The following is a 27,197-nucleotide window of genomic DNA, read 5'->3' as shown; positions in this document are numbered from 1 at the left end:
TGTTTTTATATCGGGGGGAGGAGAAGGCTTTAACATCTCTTTTTACGAAATCGAGCGTAATCTGACGTACTCTTTAGAGATCCAGTTACAGTTTTACGAGTTGCTTTTCGACAACGGAGACCTAAATATGTTTGCACCGATCTCTCGGCGCTCTCGAGCGAGTGGTTATCAAAAAGCGATAAATCGCAGCAACCTAAAGGAGCCTTTATCCGCTTCGATCCGCTTATTATTTTGGAGAACGGCTAAAGAAATGCGAGAAGGGAGTCCCCGTTTTGATTAGGTAATGTCAAAGCAAACTGACCCTCTCGACCCGAACTGATCTCCCTCCTACCTCTCTTTCCTTCCACCGTAGTCCCGTATTCGGAGCTCATCCCGCCGGGTCGATTTTACTGCTGTTTTATAGTCGTTTGTCGCGGCGAAGCGAGACAGGAGCGATTACCACGCGGTCACGTTCCACGCAGGACTTTATAGCCGTGACTGGAGGCTCCTCGCCTCGCGCACTCAGGATCCAGCGGTTATTCCTCGGCATCAAATACATTTTCATAACGGCAACTAGTAAAATATCTCCAGTTGAAGAAATATAAAACGTCCTAAAAGAAAAATATAAAAAATTAGAGCGTGGCAAATATAAAAAAAAAAAAATAATAAAAAATGATCGAACGGAATAAAAAGGAACAAAGAGAAATAGTTAACAAAAAAATATAATAAAATGAAGCGTATGGTACCTAATTTTTCCAAATCGAGAGCCAAATTGAAGATTGCTTCCAAAACAAAAGCCGAATCGTAGAAGCAGGACATTGTCGTGGCGGCGCGCGGGCGACCTAACCTCGTAAATTATTTGGAGCCAGACTGCGGCTCCCGTCCGGGGCGACGGCGTCATATTTTAGCGTTGCTACGAGGCGTAAATGTTTACGTTAAAGGCGACCCGCCGTCGCACAATATTGCGTTATCCTTTGCCCGCGACGGACGTCGCTTGCACGCGCAGGCCTTTCGCGCTGTAGTCCGCCGCTCGTAAAAGTCCTCGCCTTCTCCTTTCCCCGTTCCCGGCCACGTCGAGCGATAGATTGGGCCAAACGAATAACATAGGGCTCCCTTCACGAATAAGTCAATCGGGCGAGAACCGCCGTCGAGCGGAAGCACGTTCGTCGATTCGATCTGAGCAACCGAAAAAGCAAGGCCGAACTCGTTTCTGACAAATAGGCGAGCCTGCAATGAGTGAAATGAATCAGTTCCAGCAATTACTGGCACATGCATAATTAATTAATATGCCGATGTTATAAATTCAATTAAGCTTGTATGACTGATTTTTATAAAAACTTTTACTCTTCATATTTAAGGTTTTTTCTATTTTTTTAAATTAAGGATTAACCGAGGATTAAACCGAGAGTATAAATGATTAGACATTTAGTGGACTTCTTGAATTTATAATTACATACACTTTGTATTATAACACGTTCTATTGCCTAAATATCATATTATGCAAATATTATATGATGATTGGCGAGCTAATTGTGGATTGTCTAAAATTATTGCCGCGAACTGTCAGGATAGACAAACTGCGATTAATGTATCAAATAATATCTCCATTGGTTCGTTAACACAATTCGATAATCTATTATACAATAGAAATATTAATTTCCTATTTGGTGCATAAAAAAAGGATTAAACCCAGCCTAAAAGAAAAAATTAATTAATTAATTAATCCAACAGCAACAACAAATTTAACAAACTGAAATAAGCTAAAATTTCTGGAATCCGTAAATTAATCATCAGTTAATTAATTAAAGTAACTTAACCTGATTTTAGTCGACTTCATTCCCTACAGCCCTACGGCGATTTCAATTAACGTAATTGATAATTAGTTTATCAATTAAATGTATTTAAATAAAAACTTTGTTGCGGAACATGTTTTTATTTCTGTAAATAAAGCTAATTACCTCTGTTGCGTTTGCTTTTCATATTTCCGATTTTTTTTCTTCTTTCGTTTGAAACGTAAAACCAGTAAAAATTGTTCGACGACCGTCTCATGCCATCTACTGGCGTTAATTAAATACGTAACGGGTGTTGCAGCATTGGGGGTGACATCTTTCGGCTTTCATGAGTATTTAGCTTTGTATACACGTGTATATTTCCTAGCCTATAAAATTAATTCAACAGCATTCACTACCTGCTTTGTTGAGAATTTAAATTTGTATTAATAAAATCGTGTTAATGATTTGAACAAATACATGTAAAGATGTTAACGACAAAGATCTTTTTTAGAAAGACCAAAGGAGGGAATATATTTAAGGTATCCACGGTTTTATTTATCTTAAGTCTTTTTAGAAAGGTATTAACGAGATTGTAATTATATTTTTCGAACGCAGACCGTCAGAGAACACTATCTCAGAGATGATATTTACTGCGGCTTTAAAACGTGCACAAAATGCAAAGGAAAACGAAACATTGTGCTAGATGAGCAAGATTCTGGAGCAAAGTCTTCATTGATTTCAAGCCCATATTTCCTTGTGCTTGATACAAATATAATTCTGGACCAAGTAAATTGTTTGCTGAATGTGTTTAATAATGTCAAAGCACATATTAAATTATAAATAATTATTTAACTGTTTAAACTGTAATTTTTTAATTATAGATAGACTTGCTGGAGGAAGATGTTATTACTAATGTAATCATACTACAAACAGTACTAGAAGAAATCCGGCACAAAAGTGCTACTGTATATAAAAAATTGAAAGCCATTATAGGAAGTCCAATGAGAAAATTTTTTGTGTTTATCAATGAACATCACCGGTACATATATTAATTATGATGTAACAAAAAATTTTATATTTGATATTGCATTCTGCTCTTGTTAAAATTTCATGTTTTTAATGTATTTTATAATATATTTTAGATATATATATTTTTTTTTTCTGTACTATATAATAACTTTTTGTAATGTTATCTCTAGAGAAACTTATATTGAAAGAGAGCCAGGTGAAAAAATAAACGATCGCAATGACCGAGCAATACGAGTTGCAGTCAAATGGTACAATACTCATTTGAAGTCTAATAACGATAATATAAATGTCGTCTTGCTAACCGACGATGTAGAAAATAGAACACATGCAACTGAAGAAGGATTATTTGTTGTGTCAAGTAAAGCACACTTTAATTCATCTATTAAATTGTAATTTTAATAATTTTGTACATAAAATAATATACATATTTTTTTTTTGCAGTGGAAGATTATATTGCATCGTTAAATAATGCAAGTTTTCTCTTGGATAAATTATGCAAACGTTCTTATGCTTCAAACACTCAAGGTCCAGATTTATTTCCTTGTCATTTAACACCTGCAGAAGTACATGATGGAATATCATCTGGAAAACTATTACAAGGAACGTTCCTGGCATCGAGAGAAAATTTTCTTGAGGGGAATGTAAATGTTGAAGGAAGAGAAAAACCTGTAAGAATTATAATTACTTTCAAATATTTCGATACGATGTTAATATTAATAAATAATATTTTTTCTTAACTTTAAAATTATATAATAATATTCTAAAAGTATCATTATTTTTATTGTTTTATTTTTACTCTAGATATTTGTGCAAGGACGATCTCATCTGAATAGAGCAGTTGATGGTGATATAGTTGCAATTGAAATCTTGCCAGACACTCAGTGGTCATCACCTAGTGAAATTGTTTTGCAAGATGAAGAAGGTGCAGATGCTGACGACGTAACGGAAGATGAAAAAATACTCCGCAAACAGAACTTGCCAAAACCGCAGGAGATAATGCCGACAGGTAAAATTGTCGGAATTATCAGAAGAAAATGGAGACAATATTGTGGAATATTGCAACCGAGTGCAATTAAAGGGGTAAGAATCTTTTACACTGTGACGTACAGCGTTCTTTTAATATGTATTTTATGATGTTTTTATATTTTATTGTTATCGATATGTGTAGAATATAAAACATCTATTTGTTCCGGCTGAAAGAAAAATTCCGAAAATAAGGGTCGAAACTAGACAAGCTGAAATATTGAGTAAACAGAGAATTATTGTTGCGCTGGATTCTTGGCCACGAAACTCGAGATATCCGCTTGGCCACTTTGTACGAGCACTTGGTAATATAGGAGACAAAGACACAGAGAACGAAGTACTACTTTTGGAACATGATGTGCCACACAGCCGTTTCTCTGACGCTGTTCTTAGCTTTCTGCCAAAGCTACCGTGGGTCATTACGGAAACGGTACGTATTTGATTTAAAAATTATCGTGTTAGTTATTTACCAGAAACTATTAATTACACGAAGAATAATTTAATTAAAAAATATAAATAATTAGATGAACAAAGTAATTGTACAGAACTGTACAAATTTTTTTAAAAATATAATAAAATAATAATTTGTTTGTAGGATGTTGCGCAAAGAGAAGACCTTCGGCATTTAGATATTTGTTCTGTGGATCCGCCAGGCTGCACTGATATTGACGATGCATTACATTGCAGAAATTTATCGAACGGTAATTTCGAAGTCGGTGTGCATATTGCAGATGTATCTCATTTTATAAGACCTGGGACTGCATTGGATAAAGAAGCAGCGTTACGCGCTACTACAGTATATCTCGTTGATAAACGAATCGATATGGTTCCCGGTAAAATAATTATTTTATTTTAAATAATATTATAGATAGTTGCAATGTGAATCACATAACATAAAATGTTCCTTTATTTCAGAATTACTTAGCTCAAATCTTTGTTCCTTACGAGGTAAGGAAGAACGATTTGCGTTTTCTGCTATATGGGAAATTGATCCTGATGCTAATATAATTAATACAAGATTTTGCAAATCTATTATTTGCTCTCGTCAAGCAATGACATATGAAGAAGCTCAATTGAAAATAGACGATGCCACTCAGCACGATGCTCTGGCAGTATCCTTGAGAGGATTAAATCAATTAGCAAAGAAATTAAAAAAGAAACGTTTAGATAATGGGTATGAGTATTAAAATAATCGATATTACTTTAAGTTATATCGAGTTACTTATTTTTAATATTATTTAATTTATTTGCAGGGCTTTAACTTTAGCGTCACCGGAAATACGTTTCCAAGTAGATAGCGAAACACACGATCCTATTGATGTGGAAGCAAAAAAAATAAGAGAAACTAATTCTATGGTGGAGGAATTTATGTTGCTTGCAAATATTAGCGTTGCAGAAAAAATTTTGGCAGAATTTCCAGAATGTGCTATGTTAAGACGACATCCCGAACCACCACAAAGTAATTTCGAACCTTTAATTAAAGCTGCAAAAAATCAGGTACGGTCATGTAGTATAAAGCTTTATGTCTCTCAATACTAATAGATCAAGCGCTGCAATACAATTTTTTTAAAATAATTTTTACAGGGTTTTATTATCAATACAAATACTGGTAAAGAATTGGCTCGATCACTCGAAGAAACTAAAAAAGAAACGAATCCTTACTTTAATACAATGTTAAAGATATTAGCTACTCGATGTATGTTGCAAGCAGTATATTTTATCAGTGGAATGCAACAACAAGAAGAATTTAAACATTACGGATTAGCGTGCCCAATTTACACGCATTTCACATCTCCTATTCGAAGGTAAACTGTCTGAGAAAACCAAGACATTATTAAATTAATTTCGATTTACGGTTGCTGAATATGTTTCTTTTACAGATACGCAGATATAATTGTGCACCGATTATTAGCTGTATGTATAGGTGCCGATGCGACTTATCCAGAGCTACTGGATAAAAAGAAGAATCACTTGTTGTGCCAGAATCTGAATTATCGGAATCGAATGGCGCAATATGCTGGCCGAGCGTCAGTTGCTCTTCATACACATGTTAGTTTGATTTATCTTAATAATTTACTTCTAAAAATCTTGCTATTAAATATTCCGATATATTTGAAAAAAATTTTTATCTTTGATTTATATATTCTAGATATTCTTTCGCGATAGAGTTCAAGATGAAGAAGGATACATTCTTTTTGTACGAAAAAACGCTTTACAAGTGCTTATACCAAAATATGGTTTAGAAGGTATCTTGTATTTAAATTCTACTTCGTCATCCGTCTCATTTACATATAATTCGGAGGATCAATCTCAAACCTGCGGAGATGTCGTATTTCGAGCATTTGACCCTATTGTTGTCCAAATGAGTTTAGACCGATCTAATGTTCAACATGAAAAGTTATTTTTTAAGCTCGTAAAACCGGAGGTAAGAAAAGAGTTATGCAAAAATAAAACAATTATGTATTTTTAACTTTTTATAAATTTTTTTCTTTATAGATCCCAGATTTTAGTATTTCTCCATTGAAAATAGAAACTACTGACGCCACTGAAAAAAAATCCACTGTAAAGGAAGTGTTGAAACGAAAGCCGGAAATGGAAAAAAGTCAGCAAGAGACAATTAATGTTCAAAGTAAAAAAGGCGAAAAGAAAAAGAAAAAAAAGAAGAATTAAGAATATATTTTTTTAATGTAATGTGAATCATGTAATAATATACGTATCGGTTTTTATCAAAAATGTATTTTTCGCTACTTTTTAATATTATTCACAATTTATAGTCTTTATAACAAGACAGAAAATTAAACCATTGTTTTAAACAGTATTCCCACAGGAAACTTACATACGTAGTTACACAGACGTAAATGTTTGAATATTTTTCTTTCATTGAGTTACTAATTCATATTCTCGTTTATTAGAAATTTATTTAAATTTTTCGTTGCATTAAGCTTTATAAGATAGATTAAATATCATGAAATATAAGCATTAAAATAAATATCATTTAAAAAAAAAAAACGTATTTACTGGGTTTAATTTTAATACAAATAAAAAATCAAAATAACGATAAAAACATTAAAAATAATAAAAATAAAATTAAAGTGCAACCAATGAGTATAATAATATTCAATTACGTGCAATCTACTAAAAAATGTAATGCATTTCTTATACTTATTATAGATAATATGACTAAATCGTATATAAAACTAAATCAATTTTACGGAAACAGTCTCATGTTTTCTGAGAAATTGTTATACGCTATCAAATACAAAAATTTAATTTAGAAATACATTTTATATTCGACTAGCACAATAATAAATAATTAAAGTATTACTTAGTACCAATACAAATTAAAGAATTATTTTTTTTATAGTAATTCAATGAGAGAATGCTTGAGCAATACGTTGGGTAAATCTGTGACGCCTCTGATTGCGACACAGCACTTGAAGATCCTCTGAAAGGAATAAGCAATATAAATTATAAATTTTACATTAAGTTTTAAATTAAAAAGAAAGAAAAATTAAGTATATACCCATTTAATGTTTTAATGAAATCTTGAGTAGGCCACAATCGTACGATTCCATCTAGGCTTGCACTAGCGATATACTGGCCATCCAAACTCCAGTCTACATTCATGACTGTATCTTTATGGCCTTTTAATTCAGTCAGTAAACCGTTAGTTGCTAAATCCCATATGGATATGGACTTGTCATCACCTGCAAAAAACATAGTTTCGATTAAAAAATAATTAAATACATTAATTTCTTATATTATATTTTTTATATAGATTATTTTATATAGTTACCTGAAGCTGCCAAATATTTGCCATCTGGGCTAAAAGCTAAAGTGTAAATAGTCGACTGCGCTCCAACGTAAACTCGTAACAAATTTCCGTCATCTTTCGACCATAACCTTATCGTCTTGTCAGCGGAACCAGTCGCTAAATATCTTGCATTTGGATGAAATTTTATGCACTAAAATGGAAAATATGTAAGTATAATTGTCTTTTATACATTATTCTAAAATATAAATTGTAATAGTGATTAACGAGACATACATTAACATCTAGAAAATGACCAGCGAATATTCTTAAAGGAAATGTTCTATCCAATGACCATAACTTTGCAGTTCTATCATGTGAACCTGTAGCAATATATAAATTGAACACGCTGGTATCCATGCACCATATAGGATAATTATGACCACTGTAACAGAAAAAACCCTGCTTAGAAATCGATTTAATTTAAAATTTTCTTTAAAATTGTAATCGTTTTAAGGATAATTATTCACCTGTATATTGCTGTACATGAATAATTATTGAGTCTCCATGCCCTCATATCCTTGTCGCTCGACACAGAAAGAAGTACATCTACTTCTGGAATAAATCTTAAATCGTGCACTACGTCTGTATGACCTCTTAATATTATTGCTCCTGCTTCACTTTTTCTGCAATTATAAAATTGTCTCATAAGAAACTTATATTTCATTAAGGAAATTATTCAATCATATTATATAATTGCAACTCACACTGTGCTTTCTTGTTCATTGAATTTATAAAAGGGTGATATATCACAGACAGATGAAACACATGTTTGCTTATCTTTTGTTTTGACCAGGACTGTTTCACCTATACCCCACAATCGTATTTCAGCTGTACTGAAACCTACAGCTAGTTTATCCATCTTAGGTGCAATAAAACCACAACTTGCACTGTAACAATATATAAAGAAAAAAAAAGAACATTAAACATAAATAATACCAGGAGCCATAAAATAAGTTATAATTTGTTACTTGCTTTTCAATAGCATTCTTCACTGTAAATAATCTCAATGGCTGATGAGCATTATTCTGTATCAATCTTATGGCTTCTTGTAACTCTCTCATTTCACGATCTACACCAGTACCAGATGGTTGTTCCATATGACCATTAATACTTGCTTCATATCTTTGACTTTTCTCTTCAGGTACTTCATCCATTTGAGGACTTTCCACTTTTCTAATTATTGTGATGTGTGTATTTACAATCTACAGAAAATAGTAAAAAATTACAGTATTAATTTTTCTTTAAACAAAATTTATGTGAATATTTTAAACAAAAGTTAATTTTTAGTAAAATTAAATTTATAAAAAATTTTTAATTATGATATATTAAATGTTAATTATACCTGCATTAATATTATGTGCCCATATTTGGTAAGATATTGTCTCAGGCAAATATGAGCTGATTCAGATAGATCTACTTTATATTTTCTAGTTCTAAATGCATTTACTAAAGGTCTCAATTCAATGTCTTGTACTGAAAATACACTGGATAGTTCTTCTAAAAAATCTTTCTCTGTTTCATTAATAAATTCATTCTGATGTGTCTTAAGAAAATCAGTAGCAGCCTCTCGATTACCAGTATGTAACATCTCTAAATAAAGATGGCAAAATATTGGATATAAAAGACTCAGCAACTCTATTTTTATTTTTTCGTTGAGAATGGTGTTTATCCATTTTTTAAACCTAAAAGAAAGATTAAAACATTAGTATTTTGTGAATCTGAAAATCAACTTGTTACATATACAAAAAATAACACCACTAATTTATGCATTAATTAACATTAATTTTCTAATCAAAATTTTAATCTTAAAATTAACATTCTATTCATTTATATCCCATCCAAATGAGTCACACAACAAACTCTTAGGTTCTCCAAAAAAAAGCCATGTAAAAATTATACTAACCCCATAACATTAGTAACATTATGATAAACAGATTACAATCTAAGTCATTAAAATTTATAATTAGTATTATTAGTAAAATTCAACGTATATAATCGGAAGAAAATGCCTTAGTCTCGTCAGGTCAAACGAGTAATCAACAGTGTTGGGTCGAGGAGGAGGCTCGTGAAACCGTACCGCTGATAAGCCTGGTTTGCCGCAACGGTGTCAATGGAAATGGCACTGAAAATGATCGAGTTGTCCTGCGAGGTGCCGCACTCCGTGGTCGCGGTTACTATCGTCTGATCGCCGTTCTGATAAAACAACTGATCGCCCTTGCGGTAAACGACATTTTCCTGGAAAAACACAGCAACAGCGATGAACGAGGTTATGGCACACACGCTCATTCATGGCGAGCCACGCTGCGGCGTGTGACTACGAGCGATGAGCCTCTGAAAACCGCACCTGATAGTGACGCCGTTTCAGATAAGACTCAATCGTCGCGCTGATCACCTCGCTCTTCATACGCTTCATCTTCATCGAGGCCCGGCAGCGACGATGAATCCCCGCGACGGTAATCACCGAACCGGGGTCCGCTGAACGGAGGATGCGTGACAGCACGGGGCACCGAGCACAAACAACCCCGCCTTGAGAGGGGTAAAGAGGGAAAGAGAAGGATGTATGCAACGGTATACGTCATAAACGTATAAAGGAACATAGACCGTCACGCTGCCTAAAAAATTGATCATCTTCGATTCTCGTCATTCAATTTTTATTCTTTTCTTTATTAATAAATTAAAAAAGACGATTTAATTATAAGCTGATTAAAAAGTAAATTAAATAGAGCTTGTGTTCTATATTGAGAGAAAAAAAAGATATGTAAGACACAAATGAATGGTTTGTGAACGATGTTTTATGACAAGAATGAAGTTACCAGCCCTTTATTTCGCACATGTATAATTCGCACGTTGGCTAACCTATTGTTGAAGAAGTGAAAGGCCGCCAACAGAACTGTAACATATCGTAATTATCGTGAAATCGTGAACCCACTTGATCCATATGACATTTGTTTCGATGCTCATCTTTATATTTTCCTTTGAATTTTCGTTCACCTCGTAAGTTTTCGCACGAGACACACGACTGACCTAATTAGGGAAAAATTAAAGGTAACTTTCAATTGGAAATAAATTTGTTCCTTTGTTTTAACGACGGAAGTCTTTCTGTAAACGTGTCAACTGTTCTCGGCGAAGTTAAAAGCATACATCGCGCGTCTGTTACTTAAGATCGCACGTATAACGGTAATCAAATTAATTTTTTTAAATACGCGCAATGTTAAATTAATATATTTGCATATTTTTTGTGCGCAAGAATTTAGTTAAATATTAGTCCTAATAAATATATTTAATAAGTTTTTTTTTTCTACAGAAACAAATGAATTCTAAACGGGTAAATATTTATAATTACGCTCCCATCTTGGATTTTCTTCAAACTTCTAAAAGTATATAAATTCTTTGGGTAGAGAATGGCATCTAAATCGAGTAAAATTAATCGCCTCGCTGGTGATCAGCAGGAAAGTAATCAATTATCGTCTGCCGAAGACGAGCATTGTAATTTAATTGACGAAAAAGGTGATTTCGGTACGTTTAATAAACAAAATGCACAAGATTTCTCAAAAGAATTGATTGCCAACGAATCTGGGTGCACTGTAGTGCAACCAGATTCTCAATCAGTGACACAGTCTTCGTGTTCGTTATCGTCGATGAGTATAAAGGACAATTATGACAATGACAAGAGCTATGATTCTTCTGACAATGAAATAATTCTCGTGGATGAAGGTACCAATTTTTTTTTATATATACTGTTACCATCTAGTGCATGCATCTTTAGATTTACAGTTTCTATTATGGTCTTAAAAATAATTTAAACACTTAAACATTAACTATATACATATATGCAAAGAACTTAGATTTTAGTGAAATATTTTTGTTATACAACCACTTTTGAATGTTGTAAATCTAACTCCAGTATATCTTTAGTTGTGGAATATACTTTGAAGTAACTGATGTTGTAAGGTTTCATAGCTACATAAAGTCTTTAATTTAATAATAAAGTCAGCCATTTTTGCTATTATAATATAAGTTACAATTGTATTGACTAAGAGTTGTGTTTCCACAAAATGCCAGTCATTCAGAAACAAAAAGTAAAACATAAAAATCAAAGGAAAGTTTTAAAGTTTCAAGGTATTATTGTTAATTTTTTTTACTAATATAATCCACTGTTTAGGTGTATATTGGCCATGTACTTATAATACAGAAAATGAAAATATTGGGTATAATGCAGATTCCAATAACCTGAGAAAAGGATGTAACGTCGGCAATGCAGCAAATAAACCACCAAAAGTAAGGGAATACGATCCTACTATTGATGAAAGACTGCCAGAAACTGTGACATTGTTGACTACACCAGATGGAGGAAAACTATATTTAGTAGGAACAGCACACTTTAGTATTGAAAGTCAAAATGATGTGTCTAAAGTAATTATACTTTTTTTGTTAATTTATTTAAAAAAAAAAAATTACCAAAATGTAATATACTTATAATAAAAATAATACTATTTTATTTTGTTACAGGTTATACAGGCTGTACAGCCTCATGTAGTTGTTGTTGAATTATGTAGAGCCAGAGTTGGTATATTGCAGCTCGATGAGGACGTTATGTTCAGTTATGTTAAAAACATCGATTACAGTAAGTTTCTGTTTATACATAATTTTTAATTACTATTTCTTAAAAGTATTTGCTTGAATGGACAAAATTAGCATTGATTTTAGCTATTTTTTACTATATTATTAATTTATTTATTTAATTTTAGAAACTATTATGGATACTGTTAAACAGGAAGGGTTATATGATGGTTTATTACACATTTTATTACTAAGAATGGCAGCACATGTTACCAAACAGCTTGGTATGCCACCCGGTGGAGAATTCCGAAGAGCATTCGAGGAAGTTAGTGTACAGTAATATTAATATTAAAAACAGAGTTATTTATAATGTAATTAATTTCTTATCGTGTCATTTAGGCAAAAAAAGTGCCAAATTGCATTGTTCATCTGGCTGATCGGCCAATTAACATAACGGTACAACGTGCGATACGATCGCTATCCTGGTGGCAAACTATAAAATTAGGATGGCATCTAGCAGTAATGAAAGATCCCATTACTCAAGAAGACGTCGAACTTTGCAAACAACGATCAATGCTGAATGAAATGATCGCCAGTATGAAGGAGGAATTTCCGGTGTTGGGAGAAGTATTTGTGAAAGAGAGAGATATTTACTTGACGAATTCTCTGCAGTTAGCCTGTACGGTTGATCGCAGTTTTAATCATACTTACGAACCAACACGCGTAGTAGGAATTGTTGGTCTAGGCCACACACCAGGTATTATCGAAAATTGGGGTAAAGTCAAGTCTACCGACATACCGCCTATTATGAGGTAAATGTGTATGCATAAAATAATACTTATTAATTTTTAACATATTTTATTTATTAATTTCTCAAATTTATTACAGAGTACCACCACCATCATTGTCAGGTAAAATTTTAAAGTTTACCCTTAAGGCATCTATACTTGGTGCTGTAATTTACGTAGGCTACAAAGTTATACGGGTGCCTGTTACTATCACATACCAATCTCTTAAGTCATCGGTTCAGGGACTTCTACAGGTTGGTGCCGCACAATAGAGTAACCTAAATTTTATTAATTTAAGTAAAAACTACATTTTTTAAATTATAAAACAATTTCCCCCTTTATCTCGTGCTGCTTTCGTCTCAAAGGATATTTTGGATTTTTTAAAAAATATTTTTATTAACACATAATTACAGTAAGCATGGAGGCGCATGCTTCTATTGACGAGTATGAACATACTGTAGCGGACGTTATGTACGTAACAAATAATATACCCGGGCCTGGAGTAGATTCAGTAGATTTTGAATCGGAATACGCGGTAGGTTGTCCATGTGTGACTGATTGTTATAATTGCTCATGTACACGCGGTTCTGCTAATTATTTTAATGCTCGAATTATCGATGAGAAATTGACCGGTCCGATATTTGAATGCCACGCTTATTGCAAGTGTGGGCCAAATTGTGGAAATAGATTGGTACAGAATGGTCCGTTAAATTGTTTAATTATCAGAGAAACCGATGACAAAGGTCTTGGCCTTTTCACGAATAAATTAATAAAGAAAGGTCAATTTATTTGCGAATACGCTGGCGAAGTGATAGGCTTGCAAGAAGCGCAACGTAGAATTGAAATTAATAAGCAACGTAACGCAATGAATTATGTTCTTGTTGTATCAGAACATGCCGGTGATCGTGTTATCGTAACTTGTATAGATCCGAAATATTTTGGTAATATTGGACGTTATGCCAATCATAGCTGTGACCCGAACTCTATCCTTGTTCCGATTAGAGTGGAAGGAATCGTGCCTCGATTATGTTTGTTCGCATCTAGAGATATAGAAAGTGGAGAGGAAGTAACTTTTAATTATGCTGGTGGTGCGATGGCTAATTCCGTCCATTGTCTCAGTGATACTCCTTGTCTTTGTGGTTCTAACAATTGTTATCATTATTTACCACATAATCAAATTTAACAGCTTCTATATATTCTTATAAAAAAAATATATTGCATGAAAAATATCACAGGTTTTAAGTTCAAAATTAATATCAAAAAATATAAATTATATAAAAAAAATATAATATAATAAAATGTATTTTAAAACTTGATAATGAGAATGGCCAAATAGAAATGAGACATGTATATCTTCATGTGGTCCAATGATATTTGACATTTAAGTATTTTTAATTATTTAACAATTAATCACGATCGTATTTTTTTAAATTTTTGCTTGTAAAAACTATAGATAAAAAATTAAAATCGAAACAAAAAGTCTAATAATATAATTTTATAAAATTGTCGTAGTAAAATTATTAATTATTATAATTAGTGTTGTATTAATTCTTTTACAATCAATTAATGTGCCAACTATGTATATATGATATTCAATTTACCTAATCATCAAAAATTAATTTAAACTTTCGATAATGAAATTTAATGTGTTTTATTTGGTATCAAACGTTATTTTTAATAATTCTAACTAAGTACGTCACGTTAAAAGTAATACAGTGTTCAAAAAAATAAATGTTAATAAGATTGTGACTGTACGTATGCCGAAAGGCAGATATGACGACGGCAGCTAGCGAACGTGACTTTAGCATCGTGTGCGTCGAGTTTCACATGTGCCGCATGTATATACCGCGCCGGCCGGTTTGCCGATGACCGATTTGTTTTTGTTCTCTTATCTCTTGCCTCTGCCGCTTAGGATTACGTACTACGGTAGCAGCTGTCACCGCAGAAAACGTCAATTCTGTCCTTCGGTGTACATTTTATAGTATTTTACAGGAGCTGGTTCTTATTAAAGTGTTACACCAGAAAACGAATAATGAGAATCGAGCATTTCGTCAATGTAGTGCTAGAATTATATTTAATGTTAAAAATTGTCGTAATAAAAATATCTTGTACACTGAAAAGCAGATATAGCATTTGTTGCAACGAGCGGCGACGGCGGCTGGCGTACGTGACTTCCCCCACTCTTGGCCGCTGAGTACGGGGAGGTGTAGTAGGCCGCGTTCTCCCTCAGTCCTCTGTGACCGATGCTCCATAACACATCTACGCGCGTGCTTCGTGTGAGATTCGACGCACATCACGCCAAGATCACGTACGCTAGCCGCCGTTGTAGCACCATGAATGCCATTTCTGACGGTGTGTGTACATTATCACGTTATAATAGAATATATAATATATATACATCACTGCTAATATATGCATAATAAATTGCGGGAAAATAAACTAACGGTGAAAATTTAGCTTATAAATAATTCGTTAAATCTAAATTTTTATAAATATATAAAATATATTTTTTTTCTCATTTTAATTGTTGAATATTTTACTAGGGAAAGATTAATGTTTATCAATTCATTTACATTATGTCAATGAGGAATATAGCTCCCAATAATTCAATAACTGCCTTTAATGTATATATGAATAACAATTTGTAAAAACAAAATTATTTTTAATAACCACACAATTCATGTAATAACTAATGTTATATATATATATATATATATATACATATTTTTTTTTTTAATATGTAATTAATGTTACATATATTAGTAGGAAATTAAGTGCAATTTTTATATTTAGTACTGCCTGATGTAATAACATTCTAAATTGTAGTTAAGGGATATCGCTTATAATATTTGAGTATTAAACATAATACTTATATGAAAGTGTATATATTTAAGGAACTTATCGATGAAAGATGATCATAATTTTGAAAGATTTAGCATATAAACTTTATCGAAACATATGTTGTTTTAGCAGGAAAAAATAATTATTACTAATTTTCCTAAAATTAATAATTTCGTTCTAAAATTAATATTAACTTGCCTACAATCGCTTGTTTAGCCTTAATGACACCTCAACTTTTGTGGTAAAATAATTATTTACTATTTAAGATAGGTCTTCATTGACAAAGTTATATAAATTTTAGTCTTTAAGTACATTACTATATATTCTACTGATAATTATAAATGTTGTGCATAATAAATGGAGCTATATATTGACAATAAAATAATGTATGATATAATTGTAAATATTTAAAAAATTATTTATCATTATGTAAAATTATTCACAAGTACAATTCTCACAATATATTTTCCTCCATTTGTACACAGAAGGAAAAAGGCAGAAATTATAAAATTTAACACGTAATGTAGTTATGGTTAAAATTAAAGGTATGCATTCATAAAAAATTAACATCACAATTCATAAGATAAATATATATATATGTATATATATACAGAATTTTAACTTACAATCACAAAATTAAATATTTAAGTGTTTTATATAAGTCAAATAGTATACAGTACAAATACAATTCTATAATTTAGAACAAATTAAGAATAATTTTATAACTCCACAAAATTATTTAAAGTTATTTCCTGACATTGCATATGAATTTTAATTAGGTTACTTGTAATGGACGAAAAAGATGTATACGTATGTATATTCGTAAAATATACATAAAATTTATTATTATAAACAAATTTTAATTCGCTTTAATATTTAACGATATTTTTTAAATAAAATATTAAGAACTTGTATTTATACGATACTTACATGTATAAATTATATATACATAACTTCGTGTTTGTAACGCGGTATTTTTCACCACATAATAAGCGTTATATTGCGTGATCATTAAGGCATCAATTATGAATTTAATAAAGGTTCTTAGGGCTACCACTGATATTGATATTAACTTCCAAACTAATGCACTGTGGCTGTAGACATTGGTTCATCATTAGATTGGTATCTCCAACGCCACCATGCCACTTTCATCCGATCCCAGATATTATCCCATGAATCCATCGCAGGTCTCACATCGAGTAGTGCAAATGTGTATTTCTCATTGACTTTTCCACCGTCGTAATAATCAATAATGTACCTTACATCTTTACCGCAACGATCTATGATCCAATCGTGCCGATCAAATGGTAGTTCATACCTAAAAATATATTTTTTATAACACTGGATAGTAACTTAGAAAATATTTTTAAAATAAAACTACATACCCCAACCAATAACGAATACGCGCACGTGGGGAATATTTGGACGCTTTTCCACCGAAGCTACGTAACTTTGGCTCTCCACATTCTCGCGCGTGAAGAGCTTCCCATTTAAGTACCTCTTGCCATGCCTGTTCATTATTAGCATTGTGAATTTTTATTATGTCATCCATATCTTTTGGAGAGATGTCTTCATTTTTCCAACGCCATCCCTTTCTCAACATAGCGTTCCAGAACATTTGTTGAGAGGGATATATCCAAAACTCTCCTTGGCCAGTTGCTTTAGGTATTGATGAAACCTGTCTATCAATTGGCAAAGGAAATGGTTGGTCTGGAGCAGGATGCTGATTCGCTGGTGGCATCTAATAGAAGTCGTTATCATAAAACTGTGGTGAAACAATAAATATTTATTTACTTATTAAAGAAATCGTTTATTATACATACCATATTTAATGGATTTATTTCACTTTGGTCCATTTTATCTATTGGACATTCGCTGACATAATTTATAGTGTTAAATTGACCTGATTTGTGCATAGGACATTCCGGTGGGGGTTCGATACCCATCGTTCCATGAGATTCTGGTTTGGCAACTGGAGACACTGGTACTATTACATCGGCGGCTGATACCGATGCTGTAGTAAGAGCATTGCCCATGATCGATTTTCTGGCAACGAAAGAGAAGAGAAATGTTGTGATGTTCATAAAAACATAGTAAAGAAAAATATGACTGTGAAACGTAGCATAACGATTAATGACACAGGAAAATAAACAGTTCAAAATAAAAGTATTTAAATTTCTGGAAACTAACCTTAGAACGCCACGAGGATTATGCAACGTTAAATTCCGAAATGACAAACGAAAGATTGAACCATTTATACGAATAATGCATCTATAATATATGGTGGAACAGTCGTCGTAATTTTTTTCAAAGTTACAAACAGTTTTCAGTGATCTTTTCCTTTTTCAAGTCTCGCTAGTTGAGTCGCGAGTGGAACTCTAGTGGACTTCATTTAGCATCTCGGTATGATGCTATTATTACATAATTCATGGCAAAAATAAAAAAGAAAGCTACACGCGAGAGATGTGAGAAATAGATGTACCTGATTTTTTTCCGAGCTTTGCTGGTTAAAATGAATAAAAGACTAAAAAGCGAGTAACTGACGACGCATTGGTGAAAATAGCAGACCGTCCAGCTTCGCAGAGAAATTAGGTGAGGTTATACGACCACCGTGACCATTCTGTGACGTCACACCTCGATAGCGCGCCGTTCGAGAATCGCAATCAAAGCTTCGAGAATCGCAATCAGAACTTTCAGTTGAGAGCAAAGAGGGATCGGAGGCGGACCGCGGTGCGTATTCGGAATGTTCCGCGACTCTTTGCGACCGTTTCGGGATCGAATTTCGGGCGCGAATGATTCTCCATCGAGTGTCCACCTCCGGGATGATCGCTGTTCGTCGCAGGATATCAAATTCAGGTACGAGGACCGAAGCAAGCCTGCTCAGTCAAGGCTCGTCGCCCGTGGTCAGTTTCAAGAATCAAGGCTTCTCAACCCCGCATATCTCACGACCCTTTATTCGCCAAAATACATCAAACGGCGAGTGCTACCGGGCCCGCAATTAGGTACGTATGTGCACTTGGTCCTTCTGTAAGAGCTCCATTGCTCGCGCCGGTCGCGATGCTCAATTATCTGCTACTGCGCTCCAAAAAAGTTTGAAACTTCGATGTTACGCTGTGCCTCTAACTTTCGTCTTCATGTGCCTCCTACACTGCACATTCATAGCATATAAACCTGAAAATTATATCGTACGCTGCTATAAAGAACATCTCCGTCATTTTCGGTTGCATTTCGTGCACCATATCGCGGGCGTCGAGACTTGAAGTTATCTCCTGTGGTTTTCGTCTCAAGGTGGTGCGCAACAGTTACTCATCGACACGAAATGGCGGACATTTGCCGGGGATGCTTCTCGTCCGGGATTCTTTTCGTTATTTGTTGCTCAAAATGTGCCGGGTGCGTGATTTAACTGGAACAGTGCCGAACTTGCAGATGGATCGACGCGAATTTATGGTGGGACCGACGCCGATCCAGAATTTGTCGACGAGAACGATGATGATTGTGCCAAGAAGAGTGCCACCGGGAAAGAGTGCCACCAGGAAAGAGTGTCACCAGGAAAGAGTGCCACTAGACGAGCTTGCTTCTCGTGTACAAGGTAAAGTTCATATTACTATATTTTTAATTAATAGATTTTTACTCGATGTCTATTAAAAAAAAAATCTTGACGCAAAAATTAATTACTTCATTGATACGTTAAGCATGAATATTAATTATAATTAATATTATATTATATTATGTTAAAATTAATAGTACAAATAAGCAATTTTTAGATTTTCTCATGAGTTGATTCAACAACTAAAATAATTAAAGTATTATTTTTGTCGCGAAACAATGCTGTATGCATGATCTAACTTTGTCAAAATTTGCAGATGGATCAACGAGAGCTTGTGAAAGGATCAGTGCTGATGCCAAATCTGTCGACAATGATGAAGGCTGTGCTAGGAACTTGTTGCAGTTTACTGTGTGCAAAGAACTCGTTGCAGTGCACCGCGTGCAAGGAACTTGTTGCAGTTCAGCGTGTACAAGGAACTTGTTGCAGTTCATCGTGTGCAAGGTAAGATTAATACATTCTTATGACAATCGGAGCAAATAGGAATAGGAAAAAAAATCGTAAGACTAGTTAAGAAAGGATAAAATAATAACCCATAGTATTTAATGCTTTTTTTTATTTAAAATAATTATAGTGTATATACACTCAGTACGTATACGCCAGAGAGGACATAGGCAATTAAACATTTTAAATCTGAACACGATTTGTACGGGCTTTTGTCGATACCCATGCACAAAGTATGTGAGAAATTTAATTAATTCGACAACCAAACTTCACACTAATATTACCAATACATAATAAGCGTTATCAATGATTAGTTATCTCGATATATTTTTTTTTTAATAAGTAAAACAAGGGGGAAAGATTAATATCGGGAAAATAGTTCGAAATAATTTTTACGCTTATTCAACATTTAACATTGTTCAGAGTTTCTTAATGTTCGTAATATCAATACTTAGCTCGTACAGAATTAAGTATCGCGAAATATATATAAACAATTAGCCTAGAATACTGAACTACGCGACATTATATTGTTAATAACGGCGGACGAGCCGTCAAATCTCGATAGAACGTATATGCAAGTAGATCAATATCGATCGATGATTCTTTTTTTTCTCTCTCAAAATCGGTATTCAATATTTATACGCTTTAAGCGCGCCTCTTTGCGCGAATATATACTTTAAATCGAAGACCGATTTTGACGTTGACTGGCCACTAATAAACAATCATTCACAAGAAGTCCTCCTATCGATCAGTGATGTAAAAAGCACTTTTATATTAATATCTAAGTATAGATACTTTAAAAGTACATTTAATTTCACGTAATTTCAAGTTTCATCTTTGTATAATTTAAATTATATTTGATTATATTGTAACGTTAAACACATTTCTCTTTTTTTTTTTTTTTTTTTTTTTTTTAATGAGAATAACTAAATATTCAAAAATAATGAATCTTTTTAATGAATGCAAAAGACATATAGGTATTATAAAAGCATACCTATACGAGAAACTACAAGCAGATATTTGCTCCTTAATATTTTACATCACTGGTATCGACGAGGCTTAAAAGATTCGACGCGGTAATGAGGCGAGATTATTTTAATTCCTCGCGATTTTCGTGGACTCTTTGTTGCTGGTTACGTGCTCAAGGTCGACTCCGTCGTATTCCAAGCCACCTGTGCTATCGTAATACGCATAATCGTAATCGTTCTTTTTGCCAGATTTAGGTCGTGCTGTCGTGCTACTGCCGGCGTTGTTGCTACTACTGCTAGGTATTCTAGTCGTCGATGAGAACGGTCTCGCGGATCCGCTCACGTAGGTGATTCCTCGTTGCGTCGTAGGCTGAACGATCTTCTGAGTAGAACTAAAGGTATTCGGATTGTAGGTGGTAGCGCTAGAAGGTCGCCTGTAACAAAAACATTGATCTCTGTACACTTTCAATAGAATATTTTTCCTCGGAGTAATGTAAAAAAAAGATGAGTAATGTAAAAAAAGATCACTATTTAGAACAGGAATTTAAGCGATGTGCAGTTGTTCTAGAAAAATTTTAACTCGATGTATCGTTTACCGTGGTACTGGTGTCGTGGTTCTTGGCGACTCAGCGAGGTGGTTGATACTCGCGGGACTGAAACCGATTCCCGAGGAAGATCTCGCGAGATTAAAGCTACCCGTGCTCGTTTCGATATAGTACGATTTACCGCTGCTCGCATTGTCGTAATTGTTATATTGAGTCGCTTTCTTGGGCGTTTTTGTGCTGTCGTAGTATTGAGTGGAAGGCTTGCTCGCTTGGCTCGTCTTGTCGTAATACTGGTTGTTGTCGTTGTTTTTTAATGCAGCCTGCACGACAGTGTTATCTACGTTCACGTACTTCTTCGTTGCCGGACTGTAAGTGGTGGGTGCATAACTGTTGCTTGCAAAATTGTTGCTGGCGTAATATTTAGCGGTGGTCTGAGGAATGTCCTGACTAGTGGACGTAGCTGGTCTGTACTGGCCGTTGTTGTTATTGTTATAATTATTATTATTATAATTGTGATTGTAAGCGGTAGGTGCTGGCGTGGTAGATTGATATGCAACTGCTGCTGGCGCGCTGCTTCCCCGTTGAATGTTGTTGTAGTTCCTCTGCTGGTAATTAGTATAATCGCTCGTCTGGTAATTAGTGCTCGGCTGAACGGTAGTAGATTGCGCGAACTGGTAAACCTGGCTGGTTTTTGGATTATAGCTGGTTGGTTTTAAGGTCGTAGTTTGAGCAGAACTGCCAGCATTCTGCTGTTGATTATAATTCGAGTTATAGAGGTTGAAGAAATTCGTGTGGTAGACGGTATTCTGAGACGATTTGGCAGTCGTGCTAGGTGACTGGTGATTGCTGTATGTATCTTGATACGTTGTAGTAGGTCGATACGTAGACGACGACACAGGTGCGCTGTATCTCTGAGTGTTCTGATTTTTGTTGTAATTTTCTTGAGGGCGGGCGGTCGTTGACGAAACGTATCCCGTAGAACGTTGATTATTATAATTGTTGTAGTAATTGCCATTGTAGGTGTTCTGGCTGGCTGGCGCCGACGTAGTAGTCGTTGGCGAATAGTTGTTGCTGTTACTACCAGTATACTGTTGTTTTCTACTGACTTTTCTTACGCCACCCTTCTTTTTCTCTTGATCTTCTTTATATGATTTCTCGTTTTCGTATTCGTCTTCTTTGTTATTTCTATTGTAAAGATTGCCACTGCTGCTACTTCGCAGTACCTCGCGGTTGTTGTAGTTAGATGAAGATACTCGATTCACCGTGTTCGCGGAGGATCGAACCGCGTCGCTGGTTTCGCTGCGCTGAAGATGATCCTGAGGCTCGGCGTCGCTACGCAAATTGTCGTAGCTCACGGATTCCAAACCGGAACCAATTCTATATAAGTCGAAGTTATCGCTGGCGTAGTAGAGAGTCGCGGCCTCGCAATCTACATCGTACCAATCCGCGCAAGTTTGACTCTCTTGATCGAAAGCAGTGTCATTAGGACAGAGGAACCTAAGTAAAAAATAATTAAATTATTCTGTGAACTAACTTTTAATATTATATTTCAAATATATTCTTTTTAATGCGCGACGCTAATAATAAGATATTGAGAAAGATTTATTTTCACTTGAGATAAAAGAAAAAAAAAAAAAAAAAAAAAAAAAAAAAAAAAAGACATGTATAACACTCACTTATAATCTTGAATAGTACCAGCCACTGAAACACAGACATGGAAGACCTGACAGTCGGTCTCAGGATCCGCGTAATAGCTACCAACAATCTTATTGCGACAGGAGAACGAGGTTTCCGGCATGTATTGCTGAGAATATCTCGGTGGTGGTCGTTGAAGACCTAATACGCAACTCCATAAGATTCCCACTGAAATATAGTCAAATCCAAAATATTGCAAAATTAATAGAAAAATATTTTTATTGAGTAAAAAAAAAAAAAATAGCTGCACTTAATATTTACCGAAAAATTATTTATTATACAATTAAAAAAAATTTTTTTAATTTTAGTATTCGAGTAGTGAACAGTTTTAAATAAGAACTCGCTTAGATTATCTTGAAATTAAATTCTGTGAGACGTATCGAATATTCAGATATTCAACGATAAGTCTTAAACTCATTACGGGTTTCCAATTTTTTATAGTCTCCATACTTCACTTCGATTAAACTCCACTCTGCCGTTTTAATTGCACGTACCCGAGATTAGGACGAGATATCGCCTCGTCGACTCCATATTTCTTTTTGTAAGGCTCTCGAGATGTTCTTCTCTTCAAGTATCACTCGACTTCTCTCAGAATTGATTCGCACTCTTACGCGTTACCTGCGCGATCAGACTCGCGGACGCGACTGCAGCACCGTGGAGAACGTTCGCGCCCGAGAAGAAAAGAAGCCCGACGGCGCGCGCGGAGAAGATGCCTTCTGGGAGGATTAGGCTCCACCGGGTGAGCTGTAAGATGACGGGGTAGGGGTTCGGGGGCCTCGTCGCGTTAGCGGAGAAGAGAACGGTGCACAGGGGGTCCGCCGCGGGACGTAACGTCTCTCGTTACGTCACTTACGGCAACCGGGCTCGTTCACCAAGCAGCCAGCGGCGACGATGGCACGTATTATACGTGGGTATGCACATACCGCGCACAGACTCCCGTGTAACTTAGACGTTTTACTAGCACGACTAGAGGTAGGCGGCTAGGTGCCGGAGAAACCGGCGGCGCGGGAAAGCGCGGAGACATTATCATCTCCCGAAGAGAGTCTTCTCCCGCGCGCGATGCATAATAACGCGTAGGTGATCGCTATTGTGTCGCCCGTTCACGTACGGAAGAACTTGCCCCAGCGAAAAGCTGTAGTCCTCGAGATTCTGTTTCCCTTTGGAAGACTGTCAAGGATAGGCGTAGAAGGCGGATCGGCAAGCGGTTGCGCGGCCGGTCATTTAATTCAGCGTCAATTATTATTATTTATGATTACTTGGAAGTATCGGTAGGAGACATACGGTAGCACGTATTAATGGGAATCGTTCGTGACACCGTTCCGATGACATGAAATTTTTTCCGTTCGATCGCTTTCGTAAATGATGAGTCTCGTGTCGCACCGTATGAGATATAATGGAAGAAAGTTTTTCATTGACTCACGTGTGGAAGGTGTGGCGATAGACATTATCGCGTGCGTCTTTAATAAAAAGATATAGGAAAGAAGCCGATGCCCGTCAGGGACAATTATTCTAATGTAACTTCAAAGTAGTCATATTTTGTGTGAAAGGATATTCGCGGCGTTGCGCCACTATATGGATACATAGTTTCTCTATCCACACACTTTTGTTCACACAGCTGTGTCTTTAAAACTTCTCCGTTTGGACGATCCGTGTATTTTGTAATATCGAAATTTTTAATTTATTAAAATTAAATTGTGTTTTAAAATTATAGACAGCTTAGAGCTTTTCAGAATTAAGATTTTTAAGTTGATACTTTCTTTGCGATTTTAGAAAAAAAAAAAAATAAATAAAATAGAAAAAAAACGAGATTAATTTAATTTATCGATAGGAGCGTTTCTCGAACGTCTCGTCTTGTTAGCGTAAGTTCGGCGTGACCGGTCGTTCGGTGGCCTTTGCCAGCGCGAGATCGCGACTCATTGCACTCGTTGGAGGGTGCATCGAAGGAGTGCTCGGTTGCATTCCAGCAGTAATCCGAGGAATTACGACGAACGGAACAGCGAGCGTCTTATCGTTAGAACGCTCGAATCGCCGCCGTCCACAAGTGGCCTCGCGGACGTTCTCTTATTCGGGACTGGCATTCTAGGGATGTTAGATACTTGAGATAGCTGAGCGAAATTTGCCGGATAATTGCACGAGAGTTGCACGCGCTAGAGAATTCTTCAACGGCATTTAGATACCTTTGTCGAAACTTCTGTCTCGGAACTTCCAGCTCGAAAAACTTTCTTACGGGTTTTCTACGATATTTAGGTACGTAATTCTGGACAGTTAGCAACTAATTAGAACAGACGGATCTCGCGCACCCGGTTGAAATCGCTCGCGATCAGAGAGGAGAGTTTTTCTCGCTAGTGGAACTGTAGCGGTCGATCCTTCGACGTGATAAGGTCTCACTTCCGCAGGTTGAAGTTAAGATAGATACGCGATGCAGAACATGCAAAGAACGTGTATACATGTACGAAAAGAATCACATGCCCCGATTCACTTGCCGCCGTCGCACGAAGATCGAGGTCGTACCTCGACAATTGAAATTTCGCAATTCAGCCTGTCTTGAATCCCGCAGCACGATTGCCGGTGCAATATGCTAAGAGGAAAAGAAAAAGGGAGAGAAGCAGAAAAATATATACCACTTTAGAATTTAAATTTAAAGAACAATCGTCCTTGTTCTCGCTGCATTTGCGATCTACGAAATTAACATTTGTATCTCCGGAAAGCGTGTCTGTCCGTTGAACATTTATTTTATCACATCCAAGGCCTTTCCGTAGAGAAATTTGTATAAATCCGATGGTTCGGTTTTAAATAATAATTTTTTTTTTTTTTAATCTTTACAGTTATATGAAATTATCCAATCACTTTTATTCCACGGAAACACTAAAATACGCAATTTGCTAGAATGCTTCGGATATGTAACATGCAGAAGTTATCGTAGATCGAAGTAACTCTATTTCTCACCAATTAACTACATTTCTCGTCAATTTACGCGATATCTATTAGCCATTAAAGGCACGTTTCGACATCGTACGTACGTGTCTCTGTCTCGTAATGGGGTAATTAACGGATCGAGTATTATATTTTTCAATGACCATTCGTTCGTACGTCCGTTTCTATTACGCGCGCCACGATGAGCTCTACGCCGCGAGGAATCTTCTCAGCCTTGGAGGGCGAAAGTTGTCTTCGGTTCGCTCGTAGATGGAACGATATTTGCACCTACAAACGCGATTCTCGTCGTCGTGCGATAGTGGGCGTAAGAACTTCCATTCGGTAATTCCAGCCACTTGCTTGTGCGAGCGATCGTGAGCGACAGATTTCGCGTTCGATAAAAACGAACGATAGGAAAGAATTCTGTATATCACGGTAACGACATACGACGACAATAATGGTGAATGTCTGAACGTCTTCAATTACAGTCTATTCTCTCGTCAAACGTTTCTCACTTTATTTCATATTTGTATGCAGTCGCGGGGATTTACGAAGATTAACTTTTAGAAACTAATCAGGGCTCTGAAAAACGAGAAAAATAATTGTGACGAGATATTTTTAAATTTAACATTTAAATCAGCGGAATTAAAAAAAAAAAGTTTGCCTTGGGAGAATGTAAATCCTAAAATCTTACCGGGATATATGGTCACGTTGTAAATATTCATTATTAAGGAAAACAGTTTTTAGAATAAATTATTGTAATTTCTTTTTCAACGTTTGTTGAATGCCTCGCGTAATGCGATGCATTTACTAATTTCTCGTTTATTGTAAACATGTCGGGCATAATATTACGGAAGAGAAAGCGATTTAAGTTATGCCGTTTATTTGAGAAATAATCTCGCACGTATCGAACATTAGTCTTGATTTTTCTGTGAGTCAAATATTAGATTCTGACTCGGAATTTTACGTTAATTTACCTAAGCAATCGGAGTCTCCGGGATGCTCCGTTCTCTCGGTAAGTAGTAACCCGCAAAGAGCTGTGCCCTAGGCTACCGTGATGTGATATTTGCTTCCCGGAGTAATCTTACACGTAGGAGTCATTAGTCTCGCCGCTAAGGAACATAAATTCTCCCTCATTAAGTACATGTAGAATAATTTCCCGGGTCCACGGCAATTAGGAAAACGAACTGGACGAACGCACCTCTTATCGTCTGCCCTCGCG

General features: G+C 35.3%; 6 protein-coding genes across 11 annotated transcripts in view; 3 read left to right on the top strand and 3 right to left on the bottom strand.

The window, feature by feature from the left end:
- The first annotated feature begins 2,117 nt into the window (after positions 1 to 2,117).
- Positions 2,118 to 6,540, top strand: Dis3 (exosome complex exonuclease RRP44-like protein Dis3). Its single transcript, XM_070669184.1, has 14 exons — positions 2,118 to 2,290; positions 2,367 to 2,537; positions 2,633 to 2,790; positions 2,951 to 3,138; positions 3,222 to 3,448; positions 3,582 to 3,860; positions 3,949 to 4,233; positions 4,399 to 4,636; positions 4,719 to 4,977; positions 5,057 to 5,300; positions 5,388 to 5,608; positions 5,684 to 5,852; positions 5,953 to 6,228; positions 6,300 to 6,540. Exons 1-14 carry the CDS (start codon positions 2,237 to 2,239, stop codon positions 6,471 to 6,473), a joined length of 2,943 nt encoding a protein of 980 aa, XP_070525285.1. The 5' UTR covers positions 2,118 to 2,236; the 3' UTR covers positions 6,474 to 6,540.
- Positions 6,518 to 10,181, bottom strand: Wda (will decrease acetylation). Its single transcript, XM_070669188.1, has 10 exons — positions 9,962 to 10,181; positions 9,695 to 9,852; positions 8,960 to 9,299; positions 8,590 to 8,819; positions 8,322 to 8,504; positions 8,085 to 8,240; positions 7,852 to 7,999; positions 7,600 to 7,768; positions 7,327 to 7,510; positions 6,518 to 7,248 (listed from the first exon to the last, which is right to left on the bottom strand). The coding sequence occupies exons 1-10, from the start codon at positions 10,034 to 10,036 to the stop codon at positions 7,125 to 7,127; spliced, it is 1,767 nt and encodes a 588-aa protein (XP_070525289.1). The 5' UTR covers positions 10,037 to 10,181; the 3' UTR covers positions 6,518 to 7,124.
- A 176-nt stretch (positions 10,182 to 10,357) lies between these two features.
- Positions 10,358 to 17,969, top strand: LOC139109829 (traB domain-containing protein). 4 transcript variants are annotated; one of them, XM_070669194.1, is made up of 9 exons: positions 10,358 to 10,662; positions 10,922 to 10,942; positions 11,016 to 11,331; positions 11,780 to 12,030; positions 12,127 to 12,241; positions 12,366 to 12,502; positions 12,577 to 12,989; positions 13,066 to 13,219; positions 17,725 to 17,969. In XM_070669194.1, exons 2-9 carry the CDS (start codon positions 10,928 to 10,930, stop codon positions 17,824 to 17,826), a joined length of 1,503 nt encoding a protein of 500 aa, XP_070525295.1. In that variant the 5' UTR covers positions 10,358 to 10,662; positions 10,922 to 10,927; the 3' UTR covers positions 17,827 to 17,969. The 4 variants fall into 4 exon arrangements, with proteins under 4 accessions (XP_070525295.1, XP_070525294.1, XP_070525296.1 ...); XM_070669193.1 differs by having other exon boundaries at positions 10,358 to 10,794; XM_070669195.1 differs by having other exon boundaries at positions 10,361 to 10,794; positions 11,837 to 12,030; positions 17,725 to 17,968.
- LOC139109834 (histone-lysine N-methyltransferase SETMAR) lies at positions 13,384 to 16,859 on the top strand. The gene has a single exon (XM_070669205.1). The coding sequence runs from the start codon at positions 13,384 to 13,386 to the stop codon at positions 14,146 to 14,148; it is 765 nt and encodes a 254-aa protein (XP_070525306.1). The 3' UTR covers positions 14,149 to 16,859.
- Cchl (Cytochrome c heme lyase) lies at positions 16,382 to 17,737 on the bottom strand. Its single transcript, XM_070669206.1, has 3 exons — positions 17,630 to 17,737; positions 17,192 to 17,571; positions 16,382 to 17,124 (listed from the first exon to the last, which is right to left on the bottom strand). Exons 2-3 carry the CDS (start codon positions 17,545 to 17,547, stop codon positions 16,887 to 16,889), a joined length of 594 nt encoding a protein of 197 aa, XP_070525307.1. The 5' UTR covers positions 17,548 to 17,571; positions 17,630 to 17,737; the 3' UTR covers positions 16,382 to 16,886.
- A 1,980-nt stretch (positions 17,970 to 19,949) lies between the features above and the next one.
- Positions 19,950 to 27,197, bottom strand: part of LOC139109826 (GATA zinc finger domain-containing protein 14) — a 290,995-nt gene continuing 283,747 nt past the window's right edge. For 2 of the 3 annotated variants that reach the window (XM_070669186.1, XM_070669187.1), the window contains 3 exons: positions 23,044 to 23,230; positions 21,419 to 22,864; positions 19,950 to 21,256 (listed from right to left, as the gene is read on the bottom strand). In XM_070669186.1, coding sequence (XP_070525287.1) covers positions 20,950 to 21,256; positions 21,419 to 22,864; positions 23,044 to 23,230 — 1,940 coding nt within the window. In that variant the 3' untranslated portion in view covers positions 19,950 to 20,949. Of the gene's footprint in view, positions 21,257 to 21,418; positions 22,865 to 23,043; positions 23,231 to 23,556; positions 23,788 to 27,197 lie in introns of those variants that run through there. The other variant, XM_070669185.1, reaches the window with a different exon arrangement.

The sequence above is a fragment of the Cardiocondyla obscurior genome, linkage group LG18 (genome assembly GCF_019399895.1).
Source record: "Cardiocondyla obscurior isolate alpha-2009 linkage group LG18, Cobs3.1, whole genome shotgun sequence".
Classification (NCBI taxonomy): domain Eukaryota; kingdom Metazoa; phylum Arthropoda; class Insecta; order Hymenoptera; family Formicidae; genus Cardiocondyla; species Cardiocondyla obscurior.
This window is presented reverse-complemented; position numbering and strand designations above follow the sequence as displayed.